This window comes from Lactuca saligna, chromosome 6 (assembly GCF_052625555.1).
Source record: "Lactuca saligna cultivar CGN05327 chromosome 6, ASM5262555v1, whole genome shotgun sequence".
Lineage (NCBI taxonomy): Eukaryota > Viridiplantae > Streptophyta > Magnoliopsida > Asterales > Asteraceae > Lactuca > Lactuca saligna.
In genome coordinates, this window is record NC_136422.1 from 127,862,368 (window position 1) to 127,875,915 (window position 13,548).

Sequence of the window (13,548 nt, forward strand, 5' to 3'; positions counted from 1 at the left end):
GGCTCCGACTATCAAGTTAGATCATATGGTATATCTGAGATGGCTCTCTTTAGCTAGAGAGGATCATCTTGGTGATGGTGGTGGTGTATGGTAATTGACGGCGGCGGGTTGCAGCTGAGCCACCTGGCCGAAGTATAGGGCGGCGGCTAAGCCAAGGGGAAGATCCTAGTGGTGGCAGAACCACCTGGGAAAGAGTCCTCCTTCATGGAGGAGGCACTATTCTATTTATAGGGCACAAATAGGTCAAGGGGAATTAGGTCAAGCCTTGGGCTAGCCCAATTCAGGCCCAGGTAGCAAGGCGCTGGGTAAGGCCGCCCGGAGGCGCCGGCCGGGGCTGGCGGGTGCGCCCCAGGCATGGCTGACGGGTGCGCACCAGGAAAGGATGAAAAGAGGGTGCCAGGAAAGGGAGCGTCGGGTCGGGCCTGCAGGAGAGTCCCCAGGAAGGCTAGCAAGGGAGTCCCCAGCAAGGTTGTCAAGGGAACGCCAGGCGGAGCTGGCAGGAGCGTGCCAGGCCAGGATGGCGCGCTAGAGCAGTCTAGGTCATGCTAATGGACCATATATCATTAGATAACATTGAAAACTGTGTCATTAGGAAAACGATGGAGTTTATGCCTATTCCTTTTGAAAATCCTTAGGAATGAATGAGTGAATGATAAATCATTCTTAGGATAGATCCGTAAGAAATAACGAAGATAATGGGGATGGATAAGTGGGTTGATTGTTTAATGACTAAACATAATTATATTATTGTGGGTTGAAACCCTATGTACTCACTAGGTTTCTGAACCTGACCCACTCAAGTTTTTTTGCGTGACAGGTGTCGATACGAAGCTACTTTACACTGAGAGATTAAGGAGATGTAGATCACTAGTTTAAATGAATGTATGGTCTGTTTATGCTTATGTTTTTATATTGACGATTGCATCCCAAAGTTTTAAAAGAAATAAAATACATTTCTTCAGAAATGCTTTGATAACACATTTACCATGTTTTTCTGGGAACAAATTTCGCAACATTTTTCTAGCATCGGGCCTCGCCCGGTATACATATAACATATAAAGATATGCATAAAAATCACATAAACACATGCATAAAAATCACAATGATAAATAGCATACAATATAATCATTACAATCCACTCGGTAATCATATAAACACATAACACATGCAAGAGTCACACATACAACTAGTAAGGAAACTCACCTAAAGCTGCAAAATCACTCGGATAAAATCTCAATCTGCTGGTCCAAATGATCCTCGTGCTAACCTTATAATATAAATATCCAATTAATAATTGGATCTCGACCCATAATAACCAATCTAAGCTCCGTGTCCAATATCCAAGGTAAAAGACTGTTTTACCCTTTTTCTTACGTGGCCCAAAACCAAGGCCCAATCTATTGCTGAAAAGGCCTAAATTCCCAAATGGCATCCCTAGGCCCAATAAGGCCCAACTTCCAAATTGGGCTGAAAATCATCATGGACCTAATCCCATGAAATGCCCTAGTCTATCCATGACCCAAAGTCAAAAGTCAAATGACCTAACAAGTCCCAAACCTTAAAAGCCCAAAATATGGCCCAAACCCAAGGAAGTCAAACCAAAAGTCAACCTACTGAGTACGCGGGGCATACTTAGCTCGTACGCTTAGCATACTCCTTCTGGGGAAAGTACGTGCATCGTACCAACTTGGTACGTCCAACATACTCCCCAGGTTACCAACCCAACCCATTAATCACTTAATTGGTTAAGACAACATGCTAAACTCTCAGATCTAGTTCTAAATGGTGACTTACTATGTAAAGTTGAAAACTTTACACCCATGCATGAATTAATGGAGCCCAACACTAAAAAAGAAGCTTAATAAGACTCTTAACACTTTCATGGACAAATATCTTACATAAAGTTTGCATTTTTATGGGCGAAGGACCTCAAATGAGCAAAGATCTAACATCCATAGCTTTTGGAGTAGACCATAACTTCATATATGACTTAAAAGACCCAAAAATGCATAAATATCACCATAAAATGGATCTAGCACAAAGGACCATCCAGATGAGAGCTTTTTACCTCAAAAGGCTTGCTAAGGTGAAGATAACTCTAGATATACAAGCTTAAGCTACTCCCAAGAAACCTCGAAGTGTTCCTCTTTTTCTTCTTCTTCACCACCAAACACCAGCAAACTCACTTTGAAGCTCAAATATGACCAAATACACTTAGGGATTCGATATTATGACATAGGGTGATGGAGGTTGATTAATAAAATGTCCAAAGGTGGTTTAAGATGTTTAAGTAGAGTGCAAACCCTAAAAATTAGGGTTTACTCCTGCTCTACGTATGCCATGCATACTCTACGTACGCCCCAAATACGTGGGTGAATCTTGGGTCCAAAAAAGAGATAGTATGATAAGCGTACTCATAGAGTACGCCATGTGTACTAGCTATGGACCAAAATGATAAGGATTTTGCAATAAGGGGTTAGAAGGAAGCTTACCAAATTATGAATGTTACAATTCTCCCCGAGTTTAATCAGAATTTGTCCTCGAAGTACGCTGCTCCAAACAACTTTGGGTAGTGATCCCTCATCTCATCCTCCGGCTCCCATGTCCATTCTGAACACTTGCGATGCTGCCACTGAACTTTCACCAATTCAACAACCTTGTCCCTTAAGGTATCATCTTCCTGTCAAGAATCATCATGGGTCTCTCGATATAATTCATGCGATCATCCACTTAAATATCATCTAATAGAACCACCGCAGAATCATCAGTTAAACATTTGCGCAACTGAGAGACATGAAATTTGCTATGGATCTGACTAAGATCCTTGGAAGATACAAGCGATAAGCAACCCGAACCACCCGTGTGATAAGTCCATTTTATGAATGTACTAAATTGTCATACATCTGTTGTATTGATGTATAATTATCCAAGAATGGCACTACTTTCATGAGTTGTTAAAATTCATATACAAGTCAGTATATTGTACTAAAATTGGGTGGAACCTGCAAGTAAAACGGATTGCTAAAGGAATTTAGAAAAATTGGTGGGAAAATTGACCATTCTTCAATGTTTTGGTCATATCTCAAGTTCTGGAGCTCCGATTGACATGAGTAAAGAAGTTATTGAAACTAGACAAAATTTTGTACAAGTTTCTTGTTTTGTGTTTCTGCTAGTTATGTCATTTTGACCACCAAAACTTCCACGGAAGATGAAGGACGCCTCCAGGCGTCTAAGACGTCCCCTAGTATGTCCACGTCAAACGGTCAACATATGGCTGTTATTTCAAAGCAGAAAAAAAGGAAGAACCCTCTTCAGTATGTTACATGGCGTCTAAGACATCCCCTAGGATGTCTTGGCATTTTAGGGACGTCCCATGCTGGAACGGTGTGTTTCGGAAGGTTTAGAAAACAAGCGCGTCTAAGACGTCTCCTAAGACGTTTGGCGTTTTTGGGCATTTTTTAGTGTATTTCAAGGATGATAGATGGCATGCAAGGACGTACAAAGAATGCTTGGGCGTTATACACGACGTATAAGATGTCTCCTAGGACGTCCAACATCCCACATCGCCCAATTTCATTATTTTTTATCCCACGCTATAAATAGGAGCCTATGAATTCGTTTTTCTCAGAGTTTTTCATGTGTTTTTAAGGCTTCTAAAACCCTTGGAAACATTTGAAAACACAAATCCATTCCATTAAAATCCGGATTCAAAGCAAGATTCGATTCAATTCATCATCAAGGTATAAGTGAAGATCATTTCATTGGGTAATCTTCATCAATTCTTTATTTTCCAGAATTATTTGTTCTTCCCTAAGGTTTATTCGTTCTATACTTTGATAATCATTAGGCTACATTTGTTTGATGATTCTATGTTTGTTTATGAATTCTATTATGTATTTTATTCAATTGAATCAAGTTATTTGTTTTATGAACTTAATGGAAGGATAAATCATTAGGGTTACTTCTGGGATGTTTATGACTTTTTGATGAACATACTTGATTATTACTTGATTCTAGTTAATTTCAGTTGTTGTTTATGCTTCATGTGATGATCTTTTGGTAATGATAATTGAAATTGGGTTGTATGAATTGTTAGATGTCATAATTAAGATAGTGTATTGTTAATTCATCATTTGTTCCAAGTTCACTTAGTTTAGGAATAAATACAAATGACTGAATCAACATATATTATTCCAACTTATGATATTAAATCTTAATGCGGTAATAGGTAGTTGTAAGACATTTTATAGCTAGTCCACTAATTGTTCTTAATCCATTTAGGCATAAAGGAGTAAGACAACTAGTTGAATGAACATTTAGTATGCCCAAACTATGTATTACAAGTTAATAAACCCCAATTGCATGTAAGTAACTGAATTAGGATTTAAGGGAAGAAAGTGTGTGAATTTAAACTGTCCATAACTGAACTGGGTGTACTTTAGTTTTCTCATTGAGATTTTCTTTTTAATTAATAAATTTCGAAGCTTTTTGTTTGATCTTTGCTTTAATTTTTTTTTCGTGACAATTGCTAGTAGTTTTTTTTCATTGACTATTTTAACACAAGGTTTGACCACAAACTCCTTGTGGATTCGACCGTTACTTACCCTAGCTATCTAGTGGTTTTGAGGTTATTTTTGATTGATACAACGACATTGATCAAGATTTGGCGTCGTTTTCGGGGAGAGATTTTGCGCTTGAGCTATTGTGTTTAATTAGTTATAGTCTTTTACTTTCATTTTCAATTCTCATTTGTAGTTCACGTTTTCTTTATTATTGTTGTGCAGGCACACCGGTGCATGCATACAAGACATAGCGGACGCTCTTCACCGCTTGCATTTGATCCGGAAATCGAACGAACAGCTCGCTCAAATCGGGTCGCCAGAAGGAACATCAACACTATGAGTGTAGATAACGTTGTTGTGGAAGATGTGGTTGAAGGGCATTATGAAGAAGCCAACAATCTTCCGCCACTAGTTCCACCACCAGCTCCTCAATTCCCAAACAACAACAATGGGAATAATGGGAATAACAACAATGCCAGTGCACCAATCATCCAACCAGTGCAACCACAACCGAATAGAAACAACCGTGGCCAAAATGGTGGAAATGGAGGAAATTGGGCACAAAATATTGGAGGCAATGTAGGAAACCATACTGGTGGTAATGTTAGAAATCATAACCAAAATCCTAGAAATGTTGGTCCTCAATTCGGTAATGGTGGTAATGGTGGTAACGAGGATGACTGGGATTTTGATGATGGAAGTGACAACGGACTTGGTTAGAATTTGAACCATAACGGTGGTAATAGGCGGAATCAAGGTAATCGGGGTGGAAACGTGAACTACAACAATAACTGGAACAACCAGAATTTCCCTAATGGTGGCAACAATGACTACAATGATGGGTTCGGAAATCTACGCTTTGGGAATCAATATCGAAGGAATCCAAATGATGGATTCAACAATGTAAATGGAGGATACTACAACGAAGGTAATCAATTCCCTCATCTTTACTTTCTGCAGCCTAATAGACAATCTGTGGCATCTCATTTTCAACCGGGAGAGTATGATGAAGTTTCACCTATACTCTTCGCGGAAGGAAATGAGCATCATCTGGAAGTAAGACCACAACTAATTAGTGTCTTACCCATCTTTAGAGGCCATAAAACTGATGATCCATACAATCACCTCTATGAGTTCCTTGCAATTGGTATGTGAATACTCCACGAGGAACTAATAGAGATTCATTTAGACTTCACTTATTTCCATTCACTTTAAAAGAAAAAGATAAGTATTGGTTCACTTCTCTTGCCCTCATAGTATTACCACTTGGGAGCAATTAAAAACTAAATTTTTGCAAGAGTTTTACCCTGCTAGTAAAACAACGGAAATAAGTAAAGCTATACAAGATTTTGCATAAAAACCCAATGAAGAATTTCATGATGCATTTGAACGCCTCAAGGAATTGTTACGTTCATGTCCCCATCATGAATTTCCCCGTTGGCAACTGGTACGTTTCTTTTATGCTGGAGTCGATACTGCCAATCAAACCATGATTAATGCCTCGTCTGGCGGCACTATTATGATGCAAGATAGTGAAGACGCTTGGCGATTCTTGGAGCAGTTGAGTCATGGTTCAAAAACCAATTACTCAGCTAAGAAACGGGACAATCCAGTTCCATCTACTGCTTCAGTTGGACTAGACAAAAACTGGAAAAATGAAGTCAAATCTTATATTAATTCTTTAAATAAAAAATTTGACTTACTACTCTCTAGTCTAGGCAAAGAGAAATGTGTGTTTTTTTCGCAGGGACAGAAGATATGTGTAAGCTGTGGAGATTCAGGACACATTGCATATGAGTGCATGAGAACTCAAGAGGAAATCAATCAAGTGCATGGATATGGTCAATTCCAAAATAATCCACGATCATTCAATCGGAACTATAACCAAGGCGGGAACTACAACAACAATGGGAATTTCAACAACAACAACCATCAAGGGAATTACCCAAACCAAAATCAGCCAAAATAGTTCCAACAATCTAACTTTAACCAAGGTGAAACATCAAAGAAGGAGGAAACTGATGGCAAGAAGTTGGACAAAATCATGGAGTTCATAACCCAAACATATCAGAAAACTGACACTAACTCAAAGTCCATAGCTGCTATTGAGAAGCAAATTGCTCAACTGGCGGAGCATATTGGGCAAAAAGAAGATGGCAAGTTTCTAAGCACCACAACAGTCAACCCACCTCACACCCAAAGACCCGGAAAAGAGCATCAAGTCAGCGAGGTAGTTACCTTACGTAGTGGAAAAAAGGTTGACAACAAGGTAAGTGCTTCTACATTAGATAATGACAGTGACACTGAAGTCATCTTTGATGAAAAGGAAGAGTTTGAGAAAGATTTTAAATCTGAAAAACAAAAAGAAGCTAAGGGTAAAAATGACTCTAAAGTTAGGGAGCATGATGTGGAGGTTAATACCGTACCATACCCTTCGGCTTTAGAGAAACCGGCATCCTTCCCTTTTGGGAAGCGAGGGCCGACAATGGAAGATATGTGGGATCTATTTAGTCAAGTTAAAATAAATATCCCATTAGTCAAACTTATTAAGGAGGTACCTTCTTATGTTAAAATTTTGAAGGATTTGTGTGTTCAGAAATGAAAACTCCAAGCACACCTCCCTAAAAAGATTGATTTAACCGAGCATGCGAGTTCCATAATATCAAATAAACTTCCACCCAAGCTTAAGGATCCTGGAGCACCTTTAATTTCTGTTACCCTATGTAACATTAATATAAAAAATGCGCTCCTTGATCTTGGAGATAGTGTTAATATAATCCCAGGAAATCTTTTTGATCAACATGAATTAGGCACTTTGGAACAAACTTATATTATTTTACGATTGCCGATAAGTCAACAAAAATTCCTCGGGGTATATTATCAGATGTTATTATTAAGGTGGAAGATTTCTATTACCCAGTTGATTTTCTTCTGCTTGACACCGCGAGCACTTATAAAGAAAGTCAACCTTATATTATTTTAGGTTGTCCGTTTTTGGCAACAATAAATGCACAAATTAATTGTAGAACAGCTGAAATGGATATCTCTTTTGGAAATAGGAAACTTAGAATTAATATTTTTAATATGTTTCCTAACTCACCATTAGATTATGAATGTTATCATGTGGATGTGGTTGATAACTTAGTGCATCAATTCACTCCTAAAATCTTACACCCCAATCTGTTGGAGTTTTTCTTTCTAATGACAGGGACGAAGTTTTAGAGTTGGATGACATCAAGATGGTTGAGGAAGCATTTGAAAATGCTATTGAGCAAGAGAGGCCACCATGAAGTTATGATGTAGAAAAATTACCAACAAGTTTTTCGGACCCACTTGAGCCATCTTTGGAGGAGCCACACACTCTTGAACGCAAAACTCTTTCTTCACATCTTAAATACTCTTTTTTAGGATCTAAGGAGAGCTTACCAATTATCATATCTTCTGATTTGACAGGTCCACAGGAGAAAGCATTACTGAAGGTGCTTTCCAAGTACAAGGGAGCAATTGGATGGACCATAACAAACTTGAAGGGAATTAGTCCAGCCACATGTATGCCTCGAATCATCATTGAAGCTGGATAAAAGCCATCCCGAGATGCACAATGAAGGATCAACCTGAATCTGCGAGAAGTTGTTAAAAAGGAGGTGTTGAAATGGATTGATGCGGGTATTATCTATCCAATATCTGATAGTGATTGGGTGAGCCCGGCACAAACAATGCCAAAGAAGTCGGGCATTATAGTGGTAGATACAGAAGATGGAGAGAAGATCTCAACAAGACCGATCACCGCGTGGAGAGTTTGCATCGACTATCGTAAACTCAATGTTGCAACATCAATGGACCATTTCCCTCTCCCTTTTATTGATCAAATAATTGCGAAATTTTCCGGTAAAAAGTTTTATTGTTTTTTGGATGGATACTCGGGGTATAATCACATTGCCATCCACCCCGAGGATCAATCTAAAATGACATTCACGTGTCCATATGGCACCTTTGCTTTCCGAAGGATGCCATTCGGCTTGTGTAATGACCCTGCCATATATCAAAGATGTATGATGACTATTTTTTCAGACATGGTGGGGGATGCATTAAAAATTTTCATGGATGATTTTTCTATTTTTGGATCATCTTTTGAGACATGCTTAGACCAATTAGAAAACGTTTTGAAACGTTGTATTGAGTCTAATTTGGTTTTAAGTTGGGAGAAGAGTTATTTCATGGTAAAAAAGGGAATTATACTTGGCCATGTTGTCTCCGAGTGTGGTTTTGAAGTCGACCGGGCCAAAGTACATATTATTTCTACTCTTCTCCCACCAACTTCGATAAAAGGCGCCCATTCTTTTTTGCCGGATTTTATCGAAGACTTATCAAAGATTTTAGTGCAATCTCAAAACCTCTTTGTAATTTACTTTTAAAAGATGCATCATTTTCCTTTGATAAAGCATGTCTTGAATATTTTACCACATTACAGAACAAACTTGTTGAAGCTCCTATCTGGCAATCACCCAATTGGACTTTACCTTTTGAAATTAGGTGTGATGCGAGTGATAACGCGGTAGGGACAGTTTTGGGACAACGGGTGAATAAAAAACCCATTGCAATTTGTTATGCGAGCAAAACTTTTTCGGATGCACAATTGAATTACACTACTACCGAAAAAGAGTTGCTTGCGGTCATGTTTGCACTTGACAAATTTAGATCTTACATATGGGGATATAAGATGGATCATAGTGCCATTCACCACCTCTTGGAAAAGAAGGATGTCAAACCATGTCTCATAAGATGGATCCTTTTTCTTCAAGAGTTTGATCTTGAAATTCGGGACAAAAAGGGTTTCGAAAATGTTGTGGCGGATCATTTATCTAGAATAACTAATAATGATAACGCAACGGAAGTTATTCAAGAAAACTTTCCAAATGAGCATATTCATGCTGTGAAAAATATACCATGGTTTGCTAATTTAGTGAATTACTTTGTGACAGGGAACACTCCATCATATTGGAATGCTCAATAAAGGAAGTTCTTCCACTCTCAAACAAAATACTACATATGGGAGGACCCACATCTTTTCAAAATTGGAGCAGATCATGTGATTAGGAGATGTGTACCACATATGGAGCAAGAAGACATTCTTCGACACTACCATTCATATGCATGTGGAGGGCATTTTAGTGCCAAAAAGGCAGGGCATCGGATTCTACAAAGTGGTTTTTTCTGGCCCTCTATTTTTAAAGATGCACATATATTCGTTAAAACTTGTATTCCATGCCAACAAGTTGGGTGGATCTCAAGACGGGGCATGATGCCAATGACCCCAATTTTATTAGTTGAAAATTTTGATGTATAGGTCATTTATTTCATGTGTCCGTTCCCCACTTCTTTTGGAAATCTATACCTTGTTGTAGCCGTTGATTATGTATCAAAATGGGTCGAATCCGATGCTACTCACATGAATAGCAATAGTGTTGTTTGTAAATTTGTTAAAAAGAACATATTTTCAAGATACGGAATCCCTCGAACTATTATTAGTGACGGGGCTCCCATTTTAAAAATTGGCATTTTGCAAAGTTACTTAAACACTATGGTGTCACACATATGATAGCTACTCCATATCACCCACAAACAAATGGACAAGTAGAAGTGTCAAATAGGTAAATAAAAAGAATCTTGGAAAAGGCTGTTCATCCCGACTGAAAAGATTGGTCATTAAGATTAGATGATGCATTATAGGCATATCGAACAGCCTATAAGACATCCATTGGAATGTCCCCGTATCGGTTTGTTTATGGAAAGCCATGCCATTTCACAGTGGAGTTAGAACACCGTGCTATGTGGGCCATAAAAAATGCTAACTTTGAATTGAGTGATGCAAGTACGGAAAGGAAACTCCAAATTATTGAATTGGAAGAGATTCGAAAAGAAGCTTACGAAAGCTCAAGGATCTATAAAAGAAAAGATGAAGGCATTTCATGACTGACATATTGTCCGAAAAAAATTCGTTGAAGGACAATTGGTGTGGCTATTCAACTCTCGTCTCAAACTCTTCCCTGGAAAGTTTCAGAGTAAATGGAGTGGACCATTTAAGGTGACAAATGTGGCGGATCATGGAGCTATTGAAATCAAGAACACGAAAGGCGGTGAACCATTCAAGGTAAACGAACAAAGACTTAAACCTCATATTTGAATGGTAGATGGTGAAACAACATTCATTGAGAAAACAATGCTCAAGGGACTACAATATTCAGAAACAACTTAGTTGAGGCAAACCGTCCGGCTGAAGACGTAAAAGTTAGCGCTTTTTGGGAGGCAACCCGTTGTTCGGTGTGTTTTTACTCCTATTCTTCTTTTCGTGTGTTTTAATTCTTTTCATATCGAGGACGATCCAAGGTTTAAATTTGGGGAGGGGGTGTTTAGTTTTTGTTTAAAATTAAATAATATTAAAAAAATACTCGAAAAACAGCAAAAAAAAAATAGCCTGAGGCGTCCTAGGGGAGTCTTAGATGCCGTCGGGCTGTCACTTCATTTCCCCCGATGAAAACCCTTCGCGAAAATTACAAAAATACCCTTAATGTGTATGATGTCGTAGGACGTGTCCAAGACGCCGGCTAGGACGCCGACGCGATTTTTCAACCGTTTTATGCCATTTTCTGCATTATTATTGGTATCTTTCTTCTCCAAATTGCCATAGCCGAAAACCCACTGGTTCTTGCTTATTTCCTTCGATTTCTTGGCCAAAACTCAATCAAAATTCGTGATTTTTGTTGCAATCTTCAAGAAATCAAGTAAGAAACATCACATTGCAAGATTTACACACTCTAATCACTTATTTGGGGCTGATTTCAAAACCCACTAAAACTAGGGTTTTGAATTTTTGACTTATTTTGATTTTTTACTTCAAGTTCTTGGTTCTTCTTCACTAGAAACACAATTTCAACAAGGTATGTGCTTCAAAACTCCATCTTTTAGTTGAATTTCAGAATTTTTGCATGTATGTTCATATATGTTTGAAATTTTGAAAAAGATGAAGAATATGATATATGTATATATATATATATATATATATATATATATATATATATATATATATATATATATATATATATATATATATATATTGGTAGGAATTCTTCTGAATTAGTGTTTGTAGTTATTAGACGTATGTTCTAAACAAGTTGCAAGTGTTGATTCGAGAATTTTCTAAAAATTGAATTTTTATTGTTAGTTGTTAAAAAAAATAATAAATAAAAGCACATATAATGTTGGAAAATCATTATTATGTTTATATTTGTGTTTGGATTAAAAATTCAAGTTTTTAGAAAATTTAAGAATGACACTGAATTTTGACATTGCATTGTTAGTCTGCATATTTACCTGTTACAATTATGTTCTGGTTTTAGTTAGAACTTGTCAGTTGCAGTTAACTTTTGGTTTAACTGTGTTTTTACTGATTGGATAAAATTTTGAGAAATATTTAGTTACTAAAAACATAACAGGACTTAAAACAGTTATTTATTTAGACTGGATTTATTTTAACTTTGTTTGGAATAACTTGCCAATTGAATTATTTGTTTTATTTTTGTGACATTTGATATGTTTAATGGCAAGTTTTGTTTTGTGGTTTTGTGTATGAATTATTTTGCAGATGCCAGCAAAGAGATCTAGGGTAGCATCATCAAGCAGTGCAACCAGCTAGACAGTCGGAGCCACATGTACCCTTGGCTTTCAACCCTTACTATCAGACATTGCATGAGTATCCAGATGACATTCGTCTAGCAGTTTATGAGGCGACTCATCCAATTATAGGTTTTATTGTAGAGTACATGGTGGAATGACCGAGCTTCACTGGGTACAATATTGTCGAGACATTTGATCGCTATGGATGGGGTGGGGTGCTAGACTTCAATCCCACGCAAATTTATGTTGATATAGTGCAGGAATGGATAAGGACACTTCGACGTGTCAAGGTTCCTGGTAGGCCGAAGGAGTTGCATCTAATTGGGATGGTTTGTACTCATGATATAGTGATGACTGTGCAGGGTATCCAGGACATGTTTCATGTAGATATTGGCTATCATCTACATGATCTTGAGAATCAGCCGACTGAGTATAGATTTATTGACACGAGGGGGTAACCCTGGGGTTAGTATGACAGAAGTATATCGTATAGTGTTCCGTGAGGGGACGAGGGCATATGACAGATTCCAAGAATTGGTGCCTTTAGCAAAGTCATTACATTAAATTATCACGGAAAATGTGAACTCGAGGAATAGTGATCCTAAGGCGGTGAGGATTCAGGACTTATATGTATTATATGGATTGATGACAGGATCTATCTTTATCTCTTATGCATATAATTCTATGTGCAACATATGGTCCTGTTTTGATATCCAACACAGAGTCACTACCCCCCATGTTGCCCTGATATCGACATATGTGACTAGGGAGCTGGGGAATAGGATCGGGGTCCCATGAGCTACATCATACCAGCGTATCCTTCGCCCCACTTCTACTTCTTTCAGACATTTCATGTTGAAAATGGGAGACATATTCTGAGGGATTCTACCACACATCTGACATACACGGCACCACTCGGAGTGGGGGATGAGGAGCCATTCGCTGGTGATTTTCAGGGGGATCAGCAGCAGCAACAGGCACATGCAGAAGTTCAGGGATGGAACATGTAGGAAGCTTGAGAGGACATTGTGGGGAGGCAGAACATGCATAACCAGGAGGTGCATGCTTAGATAGGGAGAACGGATATATGGATAGAGGATGTCGACATGACACTAGCTGATCTTACTGAGCAGATGCGACAGATTTGCATTACATCTAGCAACACTTATAGTGTTGCCACTCGTTAGCTGTACCAGCAGGAGTACTATGCAGATGCCGCCTACAGATAGAGTCGTGTCCAGTATGAACTGATGGACATTGATCAACCACAGTATCGATACCGAGCTCTAGCTTCGGTCTTCTACGGATTCGG

At 38.3% G+C, this 13,548-nt stretch overlaps 1 protein-coding gene and 1 non-coding gene across 2 annotated transcripts; one reads left to right on the forward strand and one right to left on the reverse strand.

Annotated features, from left to right (window-relative positions):
• Positions 1–5,886: 5,886 nt before the first annotated feature.
• Positions 5,887–5,993, reverse strand: LOC145003659 (small nucleolar RNA R71). Its single transcript, XR_013662109.1, has one exon. It is a non-coding gene; the product is annotated as a small nucleolar RNA R71 (small nucleolar RNA).
• A 4,332-nt stretch (positions 5,994–10,325) lies between these two features.
• Positions 10,326–12,255, forward strand: LOC145002881 (uncharacterized). Its single transcript, XM_078962065.1, has 3 exons — positions 10,326–10,524; positions 10,568–10,713; positions 12,205–12,255. Exons 1-3 carry the CDS (start codon positions 10,326–10,328, stop codon positions 12,253–12,255), a joined length of 396 nt encoding a protein of 131 aa, XP_078818191.1.
• The last annotated feature ends 1,293 nt before the right edge of the window (positions 12,256–13,548 follow it).

What these genes read in the sequence shown, in the direction of transcription:
- LOC145002881 (XM_078962065.1), top strand. Translation starts at nt 10,326, where the DNA reads ATGTCCCCGTATCGGTTTGTTTATGGAAAGCCATGCCATTTCACAGTG. An exon ending in CTATAAAAGAAAAGATGAAG is followed by an intron (nt 10,525 to 10,567) that starts GCATTTCATGAC and finishes AATTCGTTGAAG; the next exon opens with GACAATTGGTGTGGCTATTC. An exon ending in AAGGCGGTGAACCATTCAAG is followed by an intron (nt 10,714 to 12,204) that starts GTAAACGAACAA and finishes ATTATTTTGCAG; the next exon opens with ATGCCAGCAAAGAGATCTAG.